Below are 20,862 nucleotides of genomic sequence, written 5' to 3' on the forward strand. Positions count from 1 at the left end.
TTGGGGGTGACAAGGAATACACAGGGAATCAGGAATTCTAATAATTACTGAATTGGGAGGGGAAAACAAGCAATGTAAAGACACAACACACAAGTATTTAGCTTTTTCAAACCAATTTAGAAAAATGACCAGCCTTGTTGATAGCCGGCACACCATGTTTACATCAGTCTTCCCATGTCGAGAGAGAGAGAGAGAGAGAGAGAGAGAGAGAGAGAGAGAGAGAGAGAGAGAGAGAGAGAGAGAGAGAGCGAGAGAGAGAGAGAGAGAGAGAGAGAGAGAGAGAGAGAGAGAGAGAGAGAATCACAGGGAATTATAAATTGGAATAAGGGACAGGTCGATTTTTAAAGAGAGAGAAGATGTTTTGCTTTCCACATTGATTAGAACATTACTGTAGTCAGTCTTGCTAAATGCACAGTGTAGTGTCTGTAGTGGTAGCAGAATGGACAGTGTTAAACTTACATGTGGGAAACCCATTGAATCCCATAATTATTAACTACAGTGACTGCACTGTTGCCTACATCATGGGTTTTCAACTAGTGGTCCGTGGAGGTATTGCATGTGGTCCCTGACCATGCATTTAGTAATGTAGGAAAGTGAAGATTTGTATTATATTTTATCTTATCGATGGTGGATACTGTTAATGTGCATGACAACAGAAAGGAAATTCAACTCAAGGATGACAGTTTTAGGGTCATGCCTTTATAAAAGTATTTTTGATAATACTGCAAAGTATTTAAGGGAGGTTTTGGTACATCAAGGTAAATACAGGCTTTTATTTGATGTATGATAAAGCATCAATGTTGTCAGTTACTTGGAAGTCGGATGTCAAGAACTTCCACAGAAATGGGAGTTAGAATTTCAAGGGAAAGTGGGAAACTGAACCGGTTTACCTGGTTAAGCCATCATTAGTAGGAAATGTGCCCATATCAATCGCATGTGCTTGCTTGTACTTTTTCTCTGGAATTTGCAATTCGAAAATGACCCCTGTCTAGGTCTTAACCCACCCCCTCCCTGATTGTTCTTCTTTTCGTACATAGTTTTCACTCTTCATACCAGTAACCTGTAAGCTGATTGTATGACGTTCTGTATAGTAGTGTGTATATCTGTCTGTCTCTTATATGTCAGGTGTTACTGGATTTGAATCCTTTGTATCATTTGAAATAGAGAGGGGTCATTGACCACTGTTCTGCTGTACTAAAAAGGTATATAAAAAACGGACTGTTTTATCAATTCAAAATTGCATGACCCTCCCTTGGATTCAAAGTAAAATGAGCTGACCCTCCCTTGTACTAAAATTATAAAGGCATGACCCTCCCCTATTTTCCTCCAGGGACCCCCTTCTGTAAATTTCGACTGGTCCCTAATAGACATCTAGAGCATACCCTCTAGTAATGGTAATTTGGCTTACCCATTTGAAATGGAACAGTCTTGCTCTCTCTTTCTCAATAACATGATCTGGTCATGGTGGAGCATGGAGTGTGTGTTGGTATCGGTTACCTCACAAGTTACGGTCACAAGCTTATAGTGTTGAAAGAGTCACAATTGAGCATAATGGGACTGTTTAGAATTAGATGATTGATTTAGATTTGTTATCGCTACAATTCTAGCAAGTTTACTGTGCCATAATACACTGTGGCACCAATGACTGCAGACCCTCTGCCAATAACATAGTAGTGTGTTGTCAAGCTTCCTGGGAATTTCATGGTTTAAGACTGTGTCTTAATGGATTAAGCCTGTGTAAGACTGACTCATTCATTCTCCATTCTGCACCACCATATAATTTCTTCACACCAAATGGTCCAGCCTGTCAAAGATATGCTCCCTAGCCAATCGCATTACTGCCCCCGCCCCACACATGTGCCCTGAACACAGACATAACAGAGCAAGCCCTGAGGGTTCCCCCTAAATAAAAAGATCTCATTGCAAGCAGATTCATGTGCTGTACATTACGTGCACGTCGCTAGAAACTCTTAAACTTGTTCAGGACAACAACAACATGACGAGGACAGACGTGTTCGGCTTTGTAATCTACGCCTTGGCATCCATTTCAGCAACAGAGGCGGTAAAGAAAATATAATGTGTTTTATTGTTATATAATTTGTAAATTATGATTTGTGCTGGTCTGTCACATGTGTTTTCATGAGCATTTACATAGCTTGCTCTGCCTTTACAGGGCTTTTTGAGATCGAAAAGACAGACATTTTCTTCATTCCGCTTTGGAAGATCAGGTAAGTCACTCTTTGTTGCCCTTTGAAAGATCAGTTTGACAACTCTGCTTCCACCTCATTAACTGCATGAAACCAAGCATCTCTGTTCTGGGCATGTCATAACAGGCAAACATTGCAGCTCTACAAGCTCACAACGCATCACAGTGTGACACGTTGTGAGCTTGTAGATTGACTATTATCGGGGAAGAGATTTGGTGTAGAGGGAAAAAAGGAGGGGGCCAAGTACTGGCCCCTGGGGGGACCCCAATCAGTGAAGTAGGATGTAAGTGGTTATGGCCTTATAGGTCTACATTTTGCACTATATGAATATGACTTCATAATGTACATTCCATTCAGGTGGAATCTGTCTTAATGGTGGAACCTCTGTCACATCCTTAACTACCGGCGAACATATGTTCTGCTTGTGTGCTGAAGGTTTTGGCGGGCATAACTGTGAAATAGGTAAGGAAACTCTTCATACACAGGTAAATCCTCAGTTTTAATCTAACTCTTGAGAATGTGCAAAACAAATGGACCCATGTTGTAGGCTGGATTTATTGAGAACACATCTCATACTTGAATGAATGTTAGAAGCACAAAAACAGAGCTCCATCTGTGTTGTCCTTTTTAGTAACAAGTGCCACCTGCTACAATGGTATTGGACTGAGGTATAGAGGTACAGTGTCTCAGTCAGAGAGTGGAAGAACGTGTGAAAAATGGGATTTGGATACAAGGGAGCGCCATTTGTCATCCGATGTCAGATCAGGGAGACACAACTATTGCAGGTAAGCTAGCCATTCTGCTCATGAAGGTGATGCGTACCAAGTTTTGTGTTTGACTGAGGTAGAGTACTCTGTTTTCCATAGAAACCTTGATTACAGCCGACGCCCATGGTGCCATGTAATGAGAAATTACAAGTTGGAGCAAGAGTATTGTGCTATTCCAAAGTGTGGTATTGACATAGGTAAGTGCACTCTCCACATTCTGTGTGTGTGTACCATTGTGACTATTGCATTGCTTAATTGATCAAATATCTCATCTTTAGATCCCTTCCCATCTGCACCCACACCCACTGAGCCAGTAACAGGTAAAGTTACTGGCTGGTTCTTTCTGAACAACAGTTTTTTGTTCAGATAGTTTTTGTTTTCTTCGGATGTGTGATTTATCACCACTAACCAACGCCCTTTCATTCCCCCTGCAGAGTCAACATGTGGCCAGCGTCCTGGGAAGCAGATGAAGATCGTGGGAGGAACAATTACTACTGTGGAATCACACCCGTGGATCGCTGCCATATTTTGGCGGGGCAGATCCAAGAAGGTTTTCCGCTGTGGAGGGAGTTTGATCTCCCCCTGCTGGGTCCTCACCGCCGCCCACTGCTTCCCTGATGGGTAGGGTAGATCACTCACTGTAAACAATAGCAGGTGCTGAAAAGCAACAGAGATAGCTGGTTTGTTAGAATGCTCTGTGACTCTCTTCCAGCTCTGAAACAAAAACACGCCGTTTATCCGTCACCCTGGGGAAAAATGCATTGAATGAGACCGACCATACCCTGGAGCAGACCTTCCAAGTGGTGGAGCTTCACATCCATGAGATGTTTGACAACAGTGAGGAGAACTACAACAATGATATTGGTATGAATTCAAATGTTCCTTTTCTTAACCCATATGCATACTAGTAATCATATTTTTCAGACAAATAACATGAATAATATACAGAGGGGTGACAAATTAAAGAAAATGTGTAAGGTGTTAGGCCACCATGAGTGCATCCAGTGAACACAAATGGCCATGTTCACAGGTGGGAAGCTGGCAGGGGAGGGCGCTGCACTAGCAACTCTGATGATGTGATTTGTATTGGATTGGCAACTACTAAATTAAGGAGAAGATGAAAAAACAACCAGAAGACTAGAAGTAAATGTACTAAAGTTACTTTACACCATTGACCCCAACACTGTCATTGTAACCTGTCACTTACGTTTGATGATCAATATGATTCAACAGCCCTGTTAAAGTTGAGGTCCAGACATGGACAGTGTGCACAGGAGACACAGGCTGTAAAGACAGTCTGTCTACCACCACTCCACCAGAGCCTCCACCTGGATGCTTACTGTGAGATTGCGGGCTATGGAAAAGAGAAAAAAGGTAAAGTAGAGATAAAAGTACAGTAGGTTCATGTTTGTCATTTAAATGCATATCGTACACATCATATGAACCTGTATTGTTTTGCCTTCATTTCCTGGCTGTACAATGATGCCAACTGTCGCTCCACAAACAGACGTTCCCGCCCAGTCTGCAGACTAACCAATGCGAATCTTGCTCATGAGTCACGCTATGACTTTCTTTTTTTTGGCCCTCCTTATCTTTACCTGGCTGGCAATTGTTTTCTGCTGTTTTTATTATTTTATTTTGTTATTATCTGTTCTTGAGCACTTGACTGTTGTAATTGCCATAGCAACTGAATTTCCCTTGTGGGATAAATAAAGGTCTATTTATCTGGTTGCTCTTTCCAGGCCTATGGTATAACTCTCAATACCTAAGACTGGCTACAGTGAACCCCTTGGCTCATGATGTGTGTAGTCAAAAAGACCACTACGGAAACATGATCACAGAAAATATGTTCTGTGCCGCTCACCCTGATTGGAGTCAGGATGCATGCGAGGTATGTGATACAAGCCAAAACATGATCAGACATCGCCCCCATGATTATGCTGTTTGGATTTCTCACCCACATAACTCTTTTCCGCAGGGGGATTCAGGTGGGCCTCTGGTGTGTGAGGTGAATGATAGATTCTTCCTGTATGGTATTGTCAGCTGGGGTGAGGGGTGTGCACAGGAATTCCGTCCAGGTGTGTATACCACAGTGACCAATTACAACCAGTGGATTGAAGAGAAGACGAGTCTAGATTCCATTACTACAGGGTCCATCATGTTCCCTCAGAAATGATCCTCTTTCCAGAACTGTTGGCATGTGAATATAGTACACACACTGCTGGTGTCTGTCCTGCAGTCATTCTTTGGGGCTTTTCTGAGCCTTTATTTAGAGAGATAGACAGGAAACATGGAGGGAGAGTAGGGTAGTGTCGTGCAGCAAATGGTCAGTAATCGAACTGGGGAATTCAGGTGTCAGGCATTTTAAGTCCATGTGGTATGCTCCTTAACCACTTGTCTATCGGGCTTATCTCTTTTGAATCTCCTTTGAGTCTCCTTGAATTTCCGATGAGGATAAATAAAGGGACTCTTCTTGTAAACTGTCATTTGTGGTATTTCAGTTATAATACTGAATTCACATTTGTTGCCAGTACTACATATTGTGTTTATTAAATTGTACAGATGTTTACAGTAATTCATAATTACGGTTGCAGTTATTGTGCAGCATGTTTCCAGTTACTTCTGTATTTTCTTGAGTAATTATATATTTGAGATGTTATTTTTGTATTTGTATTTCCCATAATGATTTTACAAAAATGATTGTATTTATGTCAGTGCTGTTTTAAATAAAACAAAGAATTTGTCTCAGTTCCAATGTCATTAATTCTCTGGGAGATTTAGCCCTTTCACTTGTCACCTTGTTTTTGGAGTAGGTCGCGTAGTCAGACGATCAAAGATCTCCCCCTTGGTGGCAATCTCTGATCATCTGACTACGTGAAACTGGGGTCTCCTCCGTGAGTCGCTGTTCCCAGTTGGTATTACTGCTGCACTTTAACACCATCCTACGCTCACCACTCACTGACCCTATAGTCATGCATGGGAATCTGCTATGACCACTCTGGATCTCAACCACATCCATGACATCAACCCTAGGAGCTATTTCTGCAACAGTCATTTTTCTACTTGTTGTGAAGTAGCAGTGACAAATCATTGACGGAATAGTGAATGCCCCCCTCACGTCAGCTATAAACAGACACTTGCTATGGCTGCAAATTGCAGCTGTTGATAAATTATCTCACCATCCATGTGAAATATTATCTGCCTGTGACTCACAGAATCCCCCTTAATTACAACCGTGTTCTTGTAAACTGTAACTCTTCAGATGGTTTATAGTGCTTCAGTTGACATTTCATGTGAATACTAGGGCATACTATACTAACCACACAGTTGGTGTGAAACCGTGTGCATTAGAAAAGTCACTGAACAAAACAAAAACATATGTATAATGCTAACCATTACTACCTAACCTATCAACTCTCATTCTAAATTCTACAGTTAGATTCTATGCCAGAAATGATAGCGTCTGTTTCTTTAAAAGAGAATAAATGTGAGGCTACAGTGAGGAAAGGACTTCAATGCAACAGGGAATTCTGCAAACAGCAGTTGCGGGGCTCCACAGGCAGTGAAGGGATTAGGGGAAGCCCTCTACGGGAACTACACACAGTCACAGCTGGCCTTGTTATTTCTGTTTTGAGAACTGTGTCATCAGGCAAAGTGTGGGAAACTAGTGGAATACAGTGCAACTCATCTGTTTCAGGAATTAGACTAATAATGGGTGGCTACATAGTTACCTCAGTGGTCTCATCCAGTTCAGGTTTTACCATTGAAAGTCAAGACTTGATCTATAGTAACTTACATAACTGAAACCTGCCTGTTGGGGAGAAGTCTATTTATCACTTGGTGCACTGTTATAAATTTTTTTTGCAATATGAATTTAGCTTAACATTCCTTTGCATTGGAAACTATTTCCATATTAAAAAGAACATTTCACCTTTTACACTTCTTGTGTCTCAGAGGTGGGCTGTGGATAATTTGTTATGTTGGCAGTGGCAGGAGATGATTTGAGAGCTGATAAATGGAAATTCAATCGGTCATGAGGTGGAGTTTGATTGGCGATGAGGGATGGGCTGGACCTGGACCTGGGTTTGAGGACAGGCAGAGGGAAAACAAAACAGCAGAGGGGAGGAATACAAAAATCACAGACAACAAAACAAGTGTACCGTATACCTAAACAGCATTATATGTAACAGGAATTTTGTAGAGATATGGTTTAAACCATGAGTATCCAATACTACAAGGGAATGTTCAGCTAAAGATTTATGTTGGCTAATAAAAATAAAAACAAATAAATATATATAATATATATCAACTTCGCCAAAACAGTCAGCTTTCAGTTATAAGGTACTATATCAGAGGGGTTAGTGCTGTTTACCTTAAGACACAACACACACACACACACACACACACACACACACACACACACACACACACACACACACACACACACACACACACACACACACACACACACACACACACACACACACACACACACACACACACACACATTTGGTTCATGTTAATTTGGGAGACAGAAGTCTTGACTTAATATATATATTAAAAGGTGAAGTGAACACTTTTTCATTGTCAGCTTTTTAGTTTTTTCATTGAGTGAAACGCTGAAATCCACAACTCCACCTTATAACCTAGCACTACTTTTCTATAGTGTAGCTACTTCTTATAACCGCCAGAGGGAGTCAAGTGTTCAGTTTTAAACAGCTACTTGATAGGGAACCAAGATAACTAAAACAGGACCCTGTGAACAGGATGTCAGCTTAAAGAGCAGCAACCCAGGTCACACCACTTGCTTAATAGTCCATTTGCTTAGTGAGTCATACAAGTTGTCTAAGTAAGTTCACCGTCATCTGTTAGTTACTAAGACTTTGCAGACTTCTGGGACGCTGATAAATTTCTCTAGCAGCTCAGTACAGGCAAAACCCATCAGGGCCCGTTATCAGCTGTGAGGAGCAGGGGAAGGTGCAGACTAGACCACCCAACTAGACCGTAGTTCTCAACCTGTGGGTCGGGACCCCCAGGCGGGTCCCCACATGATTTTAGGGGGGTCCTCAGTTGACAGTAAAGACATTTTTAATAAAATAAAATAAAATGGAAAAAGACCATTACTGCATCAAAAGTAATCAACAAACTATACTGTAAAAACTGGTTTGGCCAAATTATCAAATAATATAAGAAACAGGCAAAACATTTGAAAACAGTCGATCTACAAGCTCACAATGCCTCGCAACGTGAGGCGTTGTGAGCTTGTAAATGTGCTATTTTCACAATTTATCTGTGGGAACTGAGTCAAACTAAATGTAGTGCCTCAACTCTCACAATTCCAAGTGCTTATCGGGGTGGGGGGTCCCCAGTTCAAATATGATTATTTTGGGGGGTCACGGGCTGAAAAGGTTTAGAACCACTGATCTAGACCACCAGGCCCACTCACATTCCACACAGTACACAGGGGAGGGCCTTTCAGTAACTGGAGACTTGAGGAAACTGCAGACCACCTTTGATGTCTATATCCAGGATGGACTCCCTCTGTTTTTGTGCCAGACAGTACATTTATTTGTTTTTTGAACGATACAGGGCTGTCTATGCTGTATGGGCTGTTGGGCTGTGTTGGTGGAAGTCATATGTTTTTTTTCCCCCCACTTATGCAAATGGTCAGCATGTTGCAAGCTTACCACATGGAAAAAACTGACAGTGATTGTCGGCAATAGCATATTGACAGGCACACCACTCCAAGAGCGAGACCAAATAAAACAAAATGACACGTTTTGTTGTTTTTATTTTGTTGAAGAACTGAAGAAAATATTTGGCTTTCTAGCAAAGGTTGGTTGTTTGCCTGCTTAAAAAAACAGTTGATGTCATCATAAGAGGAACTGAAATTACTACTGTACACTTCTGGCAAGAGAATGTATTTTGTGGTGATTTTATGGTGTGATCACCCACGAACTCTGTGTGTATATTTACCGTTACATGGGCATTATATGTTCACACTTCAATGACATGTCATACAGCCAAGCCTAAATTAAAGAGAGGGACTCCAGGATATTGAAGATAATTACCTTCCATGATAGCCATGTGCTATAATAGCCACTCCTTGAAGCTAACTTATCTAGACCTTATATGCAGTGGTGGAAAAAGTACTCACATTTCTTACTTAAGTAAAAGTATCAATACTGCAATGTAGAAATTGTTGCAAGTAAAAGTCTGGAATTCAAAATGTCCTAAATGTACTAAATTTACTTGAGTGAAAGTACAAAGGTATTGGCATCAAAATGCACTTAAAGTACCAAAAGTTGAAAGTACTAATTATGCAGAATGTCCCATTTCACACATTTTCAAATGAATAACAATCTTTTGAAAATAGCAGATCTACAAGCTCACGCATTTTCAAATGGCCGAAAGGTATAGGGCTGAAGTGGTTAATGTATATGTTTTGTAATAATAATCAAAATCTACAAAGTAACTAGTAACTAAAGTTTTCAAATAATTCTAGTGGAGTAAAAAGTACAATATTTGAGATATAGTGGAGTAGAAGTAAAAGTACTGAAAATTGGAAGTACTCCAGTAAAGTAAAAAATACCTCAAAATTGTACTTACTTAACTTAAGTACAGTGCTTGAGTAAATGTACTTAGTTACTTTCCACCACTGCTCATATGTTTACATGAGGGTTTTTTTCCAACAAAGTCACTTCCTCAATTCTTTCTTTTTGGAATCTTCCTTTTTAGGAAGTGGGCCGCTGCATCGAAGCTCCCTCTTGGGATTCTGTGGGAATTCCTCAGCTGTTTTGCTCCACTGTTCATTTCCAAATGAAATATTGTCATTTCTATGTGTGAGGAATGGATAGGAGGGAGTTGAAATTTAAAAGATGTGCTGTTATGTGACATTGTGACAAAGCTCTGCCATCAATTTGCAAATAAAAGTATGCGGTTCTATCAGTCACTTGTCTTGTTATGTATAACAGAACATCCTAAGCTACTATATGTGTGTATTATTATATTATGTGTGTGTGTCTGTGTACTATTATGATGATGATCTATTTTATTCTCTTTTTGCACTCTCTTTCTTTTCTTTAAATCTTTTTACGATTTGTATCATTATTCTGTTGTTGTTATTATCTATGCTGCTGCATTGTCTGAAGGAAGCCAAACCAAAAGAAGTTTTACTCTTATGTACCTGTACACAAGATGTAACAATAAAGTACAACCTTGAACCTAGTGTGTGTGTGTGTGTGTGTGTGTGTGTGTGTGTGTGTGTGTGTGTGTGTGTGTGTGTATATCTATCTCTATATCTCTATATCTCTATCTATATCTATATATAGATTGTTTTTATGCTTATTAAGAGCCATAAATGACACATTGTGGTTTATTCATTATCCTATTGTGGGAATCATGTGTCATTGCTACAATCTGGTCTCTTATCTCTCACAGGCAGCTCTCTTTATCTGCCAAAATGTGCCTGGAGGAATGAGAACTCGTCCAACCAGTCCCAATGTACAGCCTCCTGTGCTTACAGTGTGTGTGGATTGGAATCCACTCCTCACAACAGTAGACACATATTTCCCTTTTTAGGGCATGAGAATGTATTGCGTAATAATTTCGGGAGCAACTCGCATCTCTAGCAAACTCGACAGTATGTACGAAAAGGGGGGAGTGTGGGGGGACCAGTGTTGCCAGATTTTGTGAGAGAAATAAGCAACGTAGACATTGGCATTTGAAAATAGCTCACAAGGCGTGGCGATTTGACGCGTTGTGAGCTTGTAGATCTGCTATTTTCTGCTACTTTCAAAAAGTTTTTAAAAAATATATATTTTTGAAACATTTTAACAACACAAATCTGGTATGGGGCCGAGGGGGGGGCTTTACAGAAAAACATGCCCAAAGTCGCCTATAATAAGCAGACATGGCAACACCGGTGCGGACAGAGTGGCGTTCGCGTGAGCCAATCGCACGCCTGCGGTCATGCCTACCGGTCCTCTTGTTGGTCAGGGGGCGGGCGTTAGTTTCATTGAAGGTTTAGGTTGCTCTCTCTCACTCATTCTAAGCTTACAGCGTTCCTTGCCCGGCTGGCTGGGGAGTTTTTCCACGTTGATGGTTGGTTGCAAGGGGAGTAGCAGCAGTAGTAGAAGTAGTTAGTTGTAGAGTCTTCTTTCCCGGTGGAGAGTGAAACCGTCCAGGGGGAAAGTCAGAGTGATTGTGGACCGTTTCAGTCCTTGTGTAAAAAACAAAGAAGTTGCGAGAGAAAAGTACTTTGGGGAGCAGGGCGATCTATCTTTTTTTCCTCCTCTTGGATAGTGGTGGACTCAATTTGCCATCATGCCGGTTTTTCACACAAAGACGATAGAGAGTATCCTGGAGCCGGTGGCTCAGCAGATCTCCCATCTGGTGATCATGCACGAAGAGGGCGAAGTGGACGGGAAAGCCATCCCGGACCTCACGGCGCCGGTGGCCGCCGTGCAGGCCGCCGTCAGCAATCTGGTTCGGGTGAGTTTCTCTCAGTCTATTTTCCAGTGGTGGAAGAAGTACTCACATTGTTTTACTTGAGTAAAAGTATCAGTACCTCCATGTAGAAATACTACAAAATCTACAAAGTAACAATAACTAAAGTTGTAGTGGAGTAAAAGTACAATATTTGAATCTGAGATGTACTGGAGTAGAAGTAATTTTTTTTAAAATACTCAAGTAAAAATACCTCCAAAAAAACTAAGTACAGTACTTGAGTAAATCTACTTAGTTACTTTACACCACTGCGGATTGGCTACCTGTCGCTCTTCTTTGTCCGACGACTATGTCCACTTCTGACTGATTTAAAAGGGTTTTATTAGGTCCAGCTCAAGTCTATGCAAGTGTAGTTATTTGCTTTCACTCAACGCCGAGAACGTTTACCAATATGCAGGCTTTCAAAGTTTCTATGAGTTGTTTCATTTACACGGGTCAAAGGGCAGCGAGTGACGCCCTTTTCCCCTTGAAAATATGCCTTGCCTCCCTGGGAGTGGACTGCCATCTGTGGTGGAAACGGTACTCACATGTTTTACTTAAGTAAACTAATCATCAATACTAGTATCAATACTGCAATACAGAAATACTCTGTTACAATTAAAAGTCCTGAATTCAAAATGTACTTGAGTAAAAGTCCAAAAGTATTGGCATCAAAATGTACTTGAGTTAAAGTCCAAAAGTAAAAGTACTCATTATGCAGAATGTCCCATTTCACAAGTTTTCAAATGTATTAAAAATCTTTTGAAAATAGCAGATGCTATTTTTTGTGTTGCTATTTTCAAATGGCCGAAGTGTATATAGGGCTGAAGTGGTATGTTTTGTAATAATAATACAAATCTATAAAGTGACTGAAATTTTCAAATAATTGTAGTGGAGTAAAAGTACAATATTTGCCTCTGAGATGTAGTGGGGTAAAAGTACTGAAAATTGGAAATGCTCAAGTAAAGTACAAATACCTCAAAATTGTACTCAATTAAAATAAGTACAGAACTTTAAGTAAATGTACTTAGTTACTTTCCACCACTGACTGCCATCTGTGTGGACGTAGGCGCCAATGATGCATCACCACCTATACTGAAACTTAACATAAAATATTCAGTGCGCTTAATGGCTATTAATAATGTATGACAAAAGTGTTACTTCCCCTTTTCACGTTAGGAGTTGTGGTTAGGTCTTAATATGATGTTAATCACATATTACTTTACAGAAGCTATCGGATAGTTTCTCATTGACACCCAAATGACTCCTGTCATGACTTATAAATGATGTCCCACTTCCCTATTCAAAAATATTGAGTTGAAATGTAAACTTTTGGGATTGCATAAATCATCTTATTAGCTGCATCCTAACAGCTTTTTTTTAAATGAATTAATTGAATGCAGCCTCTTTGTAGCAGACAGCTGTGGCTTCGAGTACAATACTGAAAACTCTGCCTAACCACAACAGGGCTTGAAGTGGTATCTCCCTTTAATAGCTAACTGAACCCATGACAGCAAGTGAGAAACGAGATTTTATATTACCGTCTTGCAATTTTATAGACTACTATAAACTGTTAATGCATTAGTACAACAAACAACAATGGACATGTACATACTGTACTGTAGGAAGGGAGAAAATATATCAGCATCCTCTCAGATATAGTGGAATACGAAGAAAAGGAAGTGGAAGATAATAAAGCCAGAGGTTTTTAAATAGTGACTTGTGGTAGACCCTGTCAGTCCACTATGTTGCTCGCTGTCAGTTCGGCAAGACTAGGATTCCCTGCCTGGCAGTCGTTTGGGGGGTGGGATGGGGGGATAAATTTGGACAATTGGACTGGCATCCCCTTTCAGCAAAGGAATGCTTAATTTAGAATGACTGGCCACCATTGGTCTTCATTGGACTACAATTAATTTGTGTGGCTCTCTTCTGAACCCTAGTGATCCCTGTTATGTATTGGATTCTTTACTCCTTTTTTTATTTTTGTTTTTAAACATATTCTTAAGTGCTTAATGTGAAAGACTTTACCCCATTGTGTGTTCTGTTGACATGTCCACACCCACCAGACTTCCTTCCTCTTGAGTAAGAATGTAGAGAGAGAGAGAGGTGTGTGTGTGTGTGTGTGTGTGTGTGTGTGTGTGTGAGTGAGTGTATAGAAAGGATGTTCCTACGTTCACTGACTGATCTGTTTCATCCAAAGCAGGAAATTAACCTTTTATTTTTTCCACTAGCCACCTGCACTATTATACAAGTCAAAAAAGGCTTCTGTAAACTAAACCCTAACCCTTGCATGAGGGCTGTTTACCTGTCTTTAAGTGCCTGGCAGTGAAGGTTACATGTACCTTACCAGACACACACACAACTTGGCGTTGTTTGTCTGCTATTAATTTCACACTCTGCTGTAATGACATTAAATAACTTTGCATGACAAGATGCCTAATGATGGCCATTGAATAAAAATGCAATTTTTTCACTCCGTCACCATGCACCATTGTCAGACAGTGATTACACAGAAAAACACTGGAAGTGATCTTTTACCTGCAAAATAATAGGGCATGATACTTTTTGGATTACCTTAACCACTTGAACCCTAGTGTCCCTATTCTAGGGCAAACTTTCGGCAAAAATAGCAGACCTACAAGCCCACAACGTGTTGCAACGCGAGAGCATTGTGAGCATTGGCTATTTTCGGCAAAAATATTTAGTATAGAGGGGAAAAAGTAGGTGCCTAGTATGCCCCCGGGGGGACTCCTGTGACTGTCAGCTAAGCATACAGGAGTTGAGGGGTAAACTGTGAGTATAATACTGTTACTGAACAAATCTGTGCTTTAATCTGGGAGTGGGTTCTTTTCCTGTTAAAGATGCGCTACATTGATGAACTGAAGAAGAGATATGTGATGGTGTATAGTTTAATTCTGCAATGGTCCAGTATTTGCTTACATACATTGAGTCCGGTTACTGCATAAGTAATAGACGAGTACACACTAGACAGGTGTTGCATAAAAGCTGACTTCACTTGGATGATATATATATGGCAGAATATAGGCCTAAAATCATCTGTCAATAAAACTCTTAAGAGAGATGATACCAATTCTACACATAAAGTTCCATGTGTAGCCCTGCAGTTACAAATTGTTAAAGGTAGGGTAAGTGATTTTCTTTGTTGAAAATAAGTGTTAACTAGCTCTATATTCTGATAGTACTCATTGTTATAGAGTGTTTGTTCAGTCATGGGTGTCTCCATGTCTCTCCAGCGCTTTATTAAACAGAAAAGGCATTTTCAAGTCGGGATACCAATTTTATCCAATCAGGATATAGAACTTAGCCTGGTAAACCCTCCCTCTGGAAATCTCATTTCCATTTGATTCCAGGAGTGAGTCTGGCCTGATGGCTTGTATGGGCGTTTCTAGCGCATTACCAAAAAAACGAGCCTATCAGCGTCGTCGCACATCGTTCTGTGATTGACAGCGACAGTTGGCCAATCAGGTGGCGAGTTCGAGTGAGCCCGAATGGCACCGAGTGCAGCCTGAACGCAGCCGACAAAACACGAACGGCAGCCATTGTTTCTGTGGGCAGTTTTCTCCGCTATTGTTTTACTTCAAAAAGCTCTCAAACTTCTATTTTGAGGCACGGAATTTACTTATAAGATATCGTTTGGATAGAATTTAGTTGTTTAACTTCATATATGTGGTAAATTAATCATGACAGTAGCCTATTTAAAAATAAAAATTTAGAGAACTGGTAGGGGCGGGCAGTGACACGCATGTATCCGAATAAGGCAACCCATTTTGGGCATGGCCGTCTCAAAAGTCCCGTTGCGTCACATTAGTCTGGTGAACTGCTGATTGGCTGAAGGGGAAAAACGATCATTGGCTGAAGGGGTTGTCAGTCAACGGTATTACTCCCGCCCAACTCCAGCCCACAGCCAATATTGCAGAATGGGCGATCAGGCCAGACTCACCCCTGGAATCAAATGGAAATGAGATTTCCGGAGGGAGGGTTTACCAGGCTATAGAGAACTCAGTCAGGATACAGATTAAACAAGTGAAATTGGAAGTGATGACACAAATAAATGAGCAGACAAAATTGTAACTGGAACACTATAAAAAGGAAGCTGATAAATGTGTACTCTCTCCTGATTGGCTGAAATGTTGTCACCTACTTCAATGTGTTTTCTGTTTATTAAAGAACTGGAGAGACAGGGAGACCCCTGTGACTGAACAAACACTCTATAGCAATGAATACTATCAGAATATAGTGCTTAAACCTTTTGTTTTAACCCACAAATATCACTTACCCTACCTTTTTAAATTAGCACTGAGACATTTTACTGTGTAATGTCATGTCATGCTTTCATTTCCTGATAAAGATCTTGTTGGGTGAAACTCTTGGGTAACATTGGTCATATCCAGTGGGAGTGTTTATGTATTTCTTCATTATACAGCTTTGTGGTACAGTAGGCTACATGCATTTCAACATGTTATTATGATCACATAGATTTCATATCATATCCTGCTGTACTGTCGCTACTTCAAAGGATTCAACTCTCTCTGGATTATCTGAGGAATGATGATCACATATTTCCTATGGGGGCAAGAAGGCGTAAGTCTGTAATTATTTCCAGTTGCCCTAGAAACACAACACGGACACTGTTTGGATACTGTAGTAATTAAGGCTGAGATGAGGAGATGAAGATGGACTCATAAAAAGCCACGAGTTGTGCCTGAGTCATGGACTGCTGCTTGGCTCTTAGATTCTATACTTAGCACTTCTCAATTATTGATGATGTGGCCCGGCACCGCTGGTGTAGCGGTCCGGGCACCTAGGCTGCAATGTAGCCTGACAGTGCGTCGTGGGTTCGTGTCCCGATCCCGACGGCCTTTGCTGCGTGTCATCTCTCTCTCGCTCCTCATTTCCTGTCAGCCTACTGTCCTGTCCATAATAATGGCATACAAAGCCCAAAAATCTATATTAAAAAAGATATATTATAGTAATTATGATGATGCATGAATATGTAAGAGACGTAAGGTTTTGTTTCTTATTCTACTGTCTAGGTGCTATTGTTTGATTTCATTTACACAGTTCTTTGTCCGTATGGCCAATTGCCTGTCCCCTCAAAAGTACCCTCAAAAGTAGACCAATCATGTATGTCATTAAACAGAACCACCTCCAGCCATAAATTAATGATTTATAGCTGGAGAGAGGCATACATGGCCGTTCATTCACAATCACAAACTACTACTTAGTTGATTAACATACTTCCCAAAAAATCAAAAAAAGGCAGCATATCCCAAATTTCGAATCGATGGAGGACAAAGTTTTTTTTTTATTGGCACACACCAATAAACGAACACTTACACGTTTCGTCTCACACTTAGTTGATTAACATACTATTGATAGCTAAAGATTAGACAGGGAGGCCATGCCATTATTACACTCCATGTCTTATTTATTTACTTATTTAGTTTAATTTTTGGGGCACTTAAGCCTTGATTTGACGGTGATATGGAGAGAGACAGGACATTTAGAGAGAGGGGAATGTCATACAGCAAATTGTCCGGCCACCCGGGAATCAAACCGGGGACTCGCTGATCAGGGCATTTTGCATCCAAGTAGGATGTGCCCCAACCACTTGGCTATCGGGTTGCCAGTCTTGTTGTTCATTGCTTGTCATTTTGATGAAAGTTGTTTTAATAATCTCATGATGAGTCTGCTGTTACTGTAACTCTTGATTGCACCATGGAATAAGCCAGGCAAGGGAATGATGCTCTTTTTAGCGTCCATGCTGCAACTCCTGTCCCACACACAGTTGGTTCCACAGTGGTCTAATTGGCCTCAGGCATTCCCAGGGCAAGGCAGTGCCAAAGAGAACCATTCACCTTATTGTTTCTCTGCTTCCCACAAAACCACATGTTGCACAGAGATGCGGCGGGCCTCTAATGAGGCTGACGTCTAACGGTTAAGTCCGTTAAAGATTTCTTAAGCCAGCAGCTGTAATCAAGGTAATTTCATAATTTCCCTCAGTGTTTTGACATGGAGTTGGACTAGGGACTGCAGCTGTTTGTTCAGCTAATTTCCCATCGTCGGAATTTGTCAGGGAGAGGGATGATGAGACCAAGATTCCTTTGTGGGTGCTTGCGACTGTCTGTGGAGATCAGTTGAGCGCTGGGTTGATGCATCACTTTTCAAACCTCATTAGACTTTGCGGGTATTAAAGCTGGAAGGGGCCTAATGTTGTTATTCCAGATGCATGGAGATGAAAAGGGCAGATATTGTGACGGGTGAACCATACACAAAATGTTATTGGGGCTGCAATTTATTATTTTAATTGCGACTATTTGATTCAGTACTTTAATATATCAACAAATTGACGGGAAAAAAAAACAAATTCTATATTGGACTAAATCATTTAGTTTGATCTGACCACTCAAGCCCTGTTTTTATACTTTGTCAAACAATGATGTCATATAAAAATAGCAATAAATAGCAGATCCACATATCTACACGTTCTTATAGATTGAAAATGTTAGCCTAATACTGATATGCCCAAAAAAGGGATGTGTTAAGTGTTTAACCTTCAGCCTAATTGGAATTCACATTATCTTTCCCCAAAATCGATTATTTGATTAGAATCTATAGTTTTTAATATTAAACCAATTAGTTCGATTAACTGTTGCTCAATATGTGTTATGGGCTGACAACTGTTTGGTTGCACCTGTGGGCCTCTCTTCGCGTGTCCATTTGTGTGTCCAGTCTCAGAACTTAAACCCCAACAACCCTTCATTAACACTCATTGACTTTCAGTGTCTCATAGAGAGAATGAGGCAGCCCTCAATTAAAGATGACTGTTGGGAATGTGAAGAATTCCCAGGAAGCAAGAACGCCTCTCAGTTCAGAGGGTGGTTGAATGGTTTCTTTTGAATATGAGATGTTAAAGCACTGAAGTGGCTCTAAAAGCGGTGGTCAATTAGGTAGGTAGGTAGGCAGGTACTTCATTCATCCCGAGGGGAAATTAAGGTGTAATTGAGAATAAATAATGAACTAATCTTCTTTGGGACAAAGTGAACAACACACACACACACACACACACACACACACACACACACACACACACACACACACACACACACACACACACACACACACACACACACACACACACACACACACACACACTAACTAGAAAAGTGTGCTCAGTGGAGTGCAAATCTCTGCCATGATCATGCCCCAATTTTAATACACTCTGATGCAGTACCATCAAAATCTGTCTCTCTAGGTCCTGTGTGTGCACGTATGCATGCACATCATAGGTGCCGCGGTCTCTCTGTGTGTGTGTTTGTCTGTCTGTGTGCACGTGCTTGCATATATTATCAACCACGAGGCAATAGTTTCATGGCTTCAACTGAAGGAAGGAGCAAGTTGGCATAGGGTAGACGCCATTCACTGGACGGACAGCTATTTGCACTTGACAGCCTTGCGGACACGTATCCCGTAGCCTGGAGGGATGGTGAGTCTGCGATTTATGAATTCACAAAAATAACGTAGTTGTCACAAGAAATAACGTAGTTGTCACTGTCAGTGACCAATATGAAAAATATTGAGTACCTTTGCCTACTGGCAGCGTGCCGAGCATGTAACATTTGAGGCTGAACAGTGTAGTAGTTTGCAAGAATAACCATGGACACCCACACAAACATACAAGCAAACAGGGTGAAAACATGATCTCATTCTCCGTCCCTGCCTTTAGCCAGGGGGAGATGATGATGGACTGCATACAGTAGAGTGAGTATCAGTGGTGTACATGTTTTCACTGGTGAGCTGAATGGAAGTTTACGTTTCACACTTGAAGTTGTAACTCAAGTCCAAATATTATGCCTACACTACAGCAGTACTGCATTTTTATGGCTGTAGTCTGTGCAAATTCTTTTAAGATGACTAAACAAGGCCTTCTCATTTCAGGGCTGCTCTCCATCATTTTTGCAGTTCCTTTTATAGTCTTTGGATAAGGAAAAGAATGCCAATGGCATAGGTTCTTGGCACCGACGAAAACCAAGTGTTTTGACTGCTTGCCTTCAGAGTACAAATAGGCAGTGTCTGGAGAGTGCAAGATGATAAAGCAATGTATAACTGCACCTGTGTGCTCAAAAAGCTGGCATCATCTCTTTGATACTGAAGTCCGATTTACACTTTGTCATATCATCCGATTGTGAGCTTATAGATCAGCTATTTTCGGTCCACGATGCCGGCAGCACAGTAAATAATAGTGTGAAGTAACCAGAGAAATTGAGAAACCGCTAGATGTTGCTCAAAATGCTTGAAATATGACAGCATTTTGTCTTGTCATATATACCAAGGAAGCTGCAATGGGATAAAGCCGTTTGAATCCTCTCACCCTTTAGACTAGTGTTATATGAAGGTTTAATCTGTACAAATGGGAAACAAACATGTTCATGAAGCACTTTACAGGCAAAGTGCTTTAAAGGATTACAAAAGAAAAGACTTCCTATTACCTGCCCCTCTAACTTCCCGTAATTTGTCAGAGGAAATTGTTTTGTGTCGCTTGCCATTTTCAAAGAGCATTTCCAAGGCTGCATTCTGACATTGTATCAATGAGCGTTGGCCGTCCGATTCGTTTTGAAATGCCTGCAATCTTTCGTGTAAAAATTTGACAAGAATGTCCTCACGCAAATGTATACATTTCTCCATAGTGGATTCCCAGGACCTGCATGACTGTTCCGCTCTTATTTTCACCAGTCAGATAAAACATTTGAAATGGTACGATGAGGGAAGAAGGCAGTGTGTTAAAGGTCTGGCTATGGGTGTCGGTGAAGCAGCCTAAATGGCCAGGAGACCTGCAGCAACATTGGCACTCAGTCCAGGGAATTGAAGAATAAGGTTACATCCACACACTACTTCATTTTCGTGTTAACCGTTGCTACGTTTGCAGTGCTTTGCACGTAGCGTTTTTGAACCCCTAAAACTTCGAGACTTTCGAAAATGCTGCTGATCTAGTTTTGTTTTAAAAACTGATTTGTCATGCCCCAATCACATGACCCTCTTCTGGAAGAAAACTAATAGTGTCTTGACTGCTAGTGGTTAATTCAACCTGGATAACAAATTACAGGTGTTGCTAACCTTGTTGTCTATGCTAGCTGCTTTTGTGCATGTTGCCAAGACGACGATGACGACTTCGCATTACGCCCGACTAAGGACACAACGCCAGTGTGACGTCGTCCTACGATCGTATGACATCATATCCTACCTATAAAGTACAGCTATGAAGCAGAGTGGTGCAGATCAGCTGTTAGATAAAGACTTTGATAAATACTTAGATACTTGAGAGTTAGATACTTCACTCTTACAGAACCTTGAGAGAGAGCGAGATACTTCGCTCACATAGA

At 40.8% G+C, this 20,862-nt stretch overlaps 2 protein-coding genes across 2 annotated transcripts in view; both read left to right on the forward strand.

Annotated features, from left to right (window-relative positions):
* Nucleotides 1–1,907: 1,907 nt before the first annotated feature.
* LOC308105312 (urokinase-type plasminogen activator-like) lies at nucleotides 1,908–5,723 on the forward strand. Its single transcript, XM_080455969.1, has 11 exons — nucleotides 1,908–2,062; nucleotides 2,174–2,228; nucleotides 2,565–2,669; nucleotides 2,839–2,992; nucleotides 3,074–3,171; nucleotides 3,253–3,294; nucleotides 3,409–3,595; nucleotides 3,687–3,838; nucleotides 4,208–4,348; nucleotides 4,717–4,865; nucleotides 4,953–5,723. Exons 1-11 carry the CDS (start codon nucleotides 1,997–1,999, stop codon nucleotides 5,148–5,150), a joined length of 1,347 nt encoding a protein of 448 aa, XP_080312095.1. The 5' UTR covers nucleotides 1,908–1,996; the 3' UTR covers nucleotides 5,151–5,723.
* A 5,313-nt stretch (nucleotides 5,724–11,036) lies between these two features.
* LOC308105474 (vinculin) overlaps nucleotides 11,037–20,862 on the forward strand; it is a 41,837-nt gene continuing 32,011 nt past the window's right edge. The window contains exon 1 of the mRNA XM_080456205.1: nucleotides 11,037–11,467. Within this exon, the coding sequence (XP_080312331.1) occupies nucleotides 11,300–11,467 (168 nt within the window). The 5' untranslated portion in view covers nucleotides 11,037–11,299. The remainder of the gene's footprint in view (nucleotides 11,468–20,862) is intronic.

Source organism: Gymnoscopelus braueri (genome assembly GCF_963280865.1).
Source record: "Gymnoscopelus braueri genome assembly, chromosome: 17".
In the NCBI taxonomy this organism is placed as follows: Eukaryota; Metazoa; Chordata; class Actinopteri; order Myctophiformes; family Myctophidae; genus Gymnoscopelus; species Gymnoscopelus braueri.

Bases quoted from the DNA above. Each gene is read 5' to 3' on its own strand.
- LOC308105312 (XM_080455969.1), top strand. From the start codon at position 1,997: ATGACGAGGACAGACGTGTTCGGCTTTGTAATCTACGCCTTGGCATCC. The intron at 2,670-2,838 runs GTAAGGAAACTC...TGTCCTTTTTAG, and splicing joins CGGGCATAACTGTGAAATAG to TAACAAGTGCCACCTGCTAC. The intron at 4,349-4,716 runs GTAAAGTAGAGA...TGCTCTTTCCAG, and splicing joins CTATGGAAAAGAGAAAAAAG to GCCTATGGTATAACTCTCAA.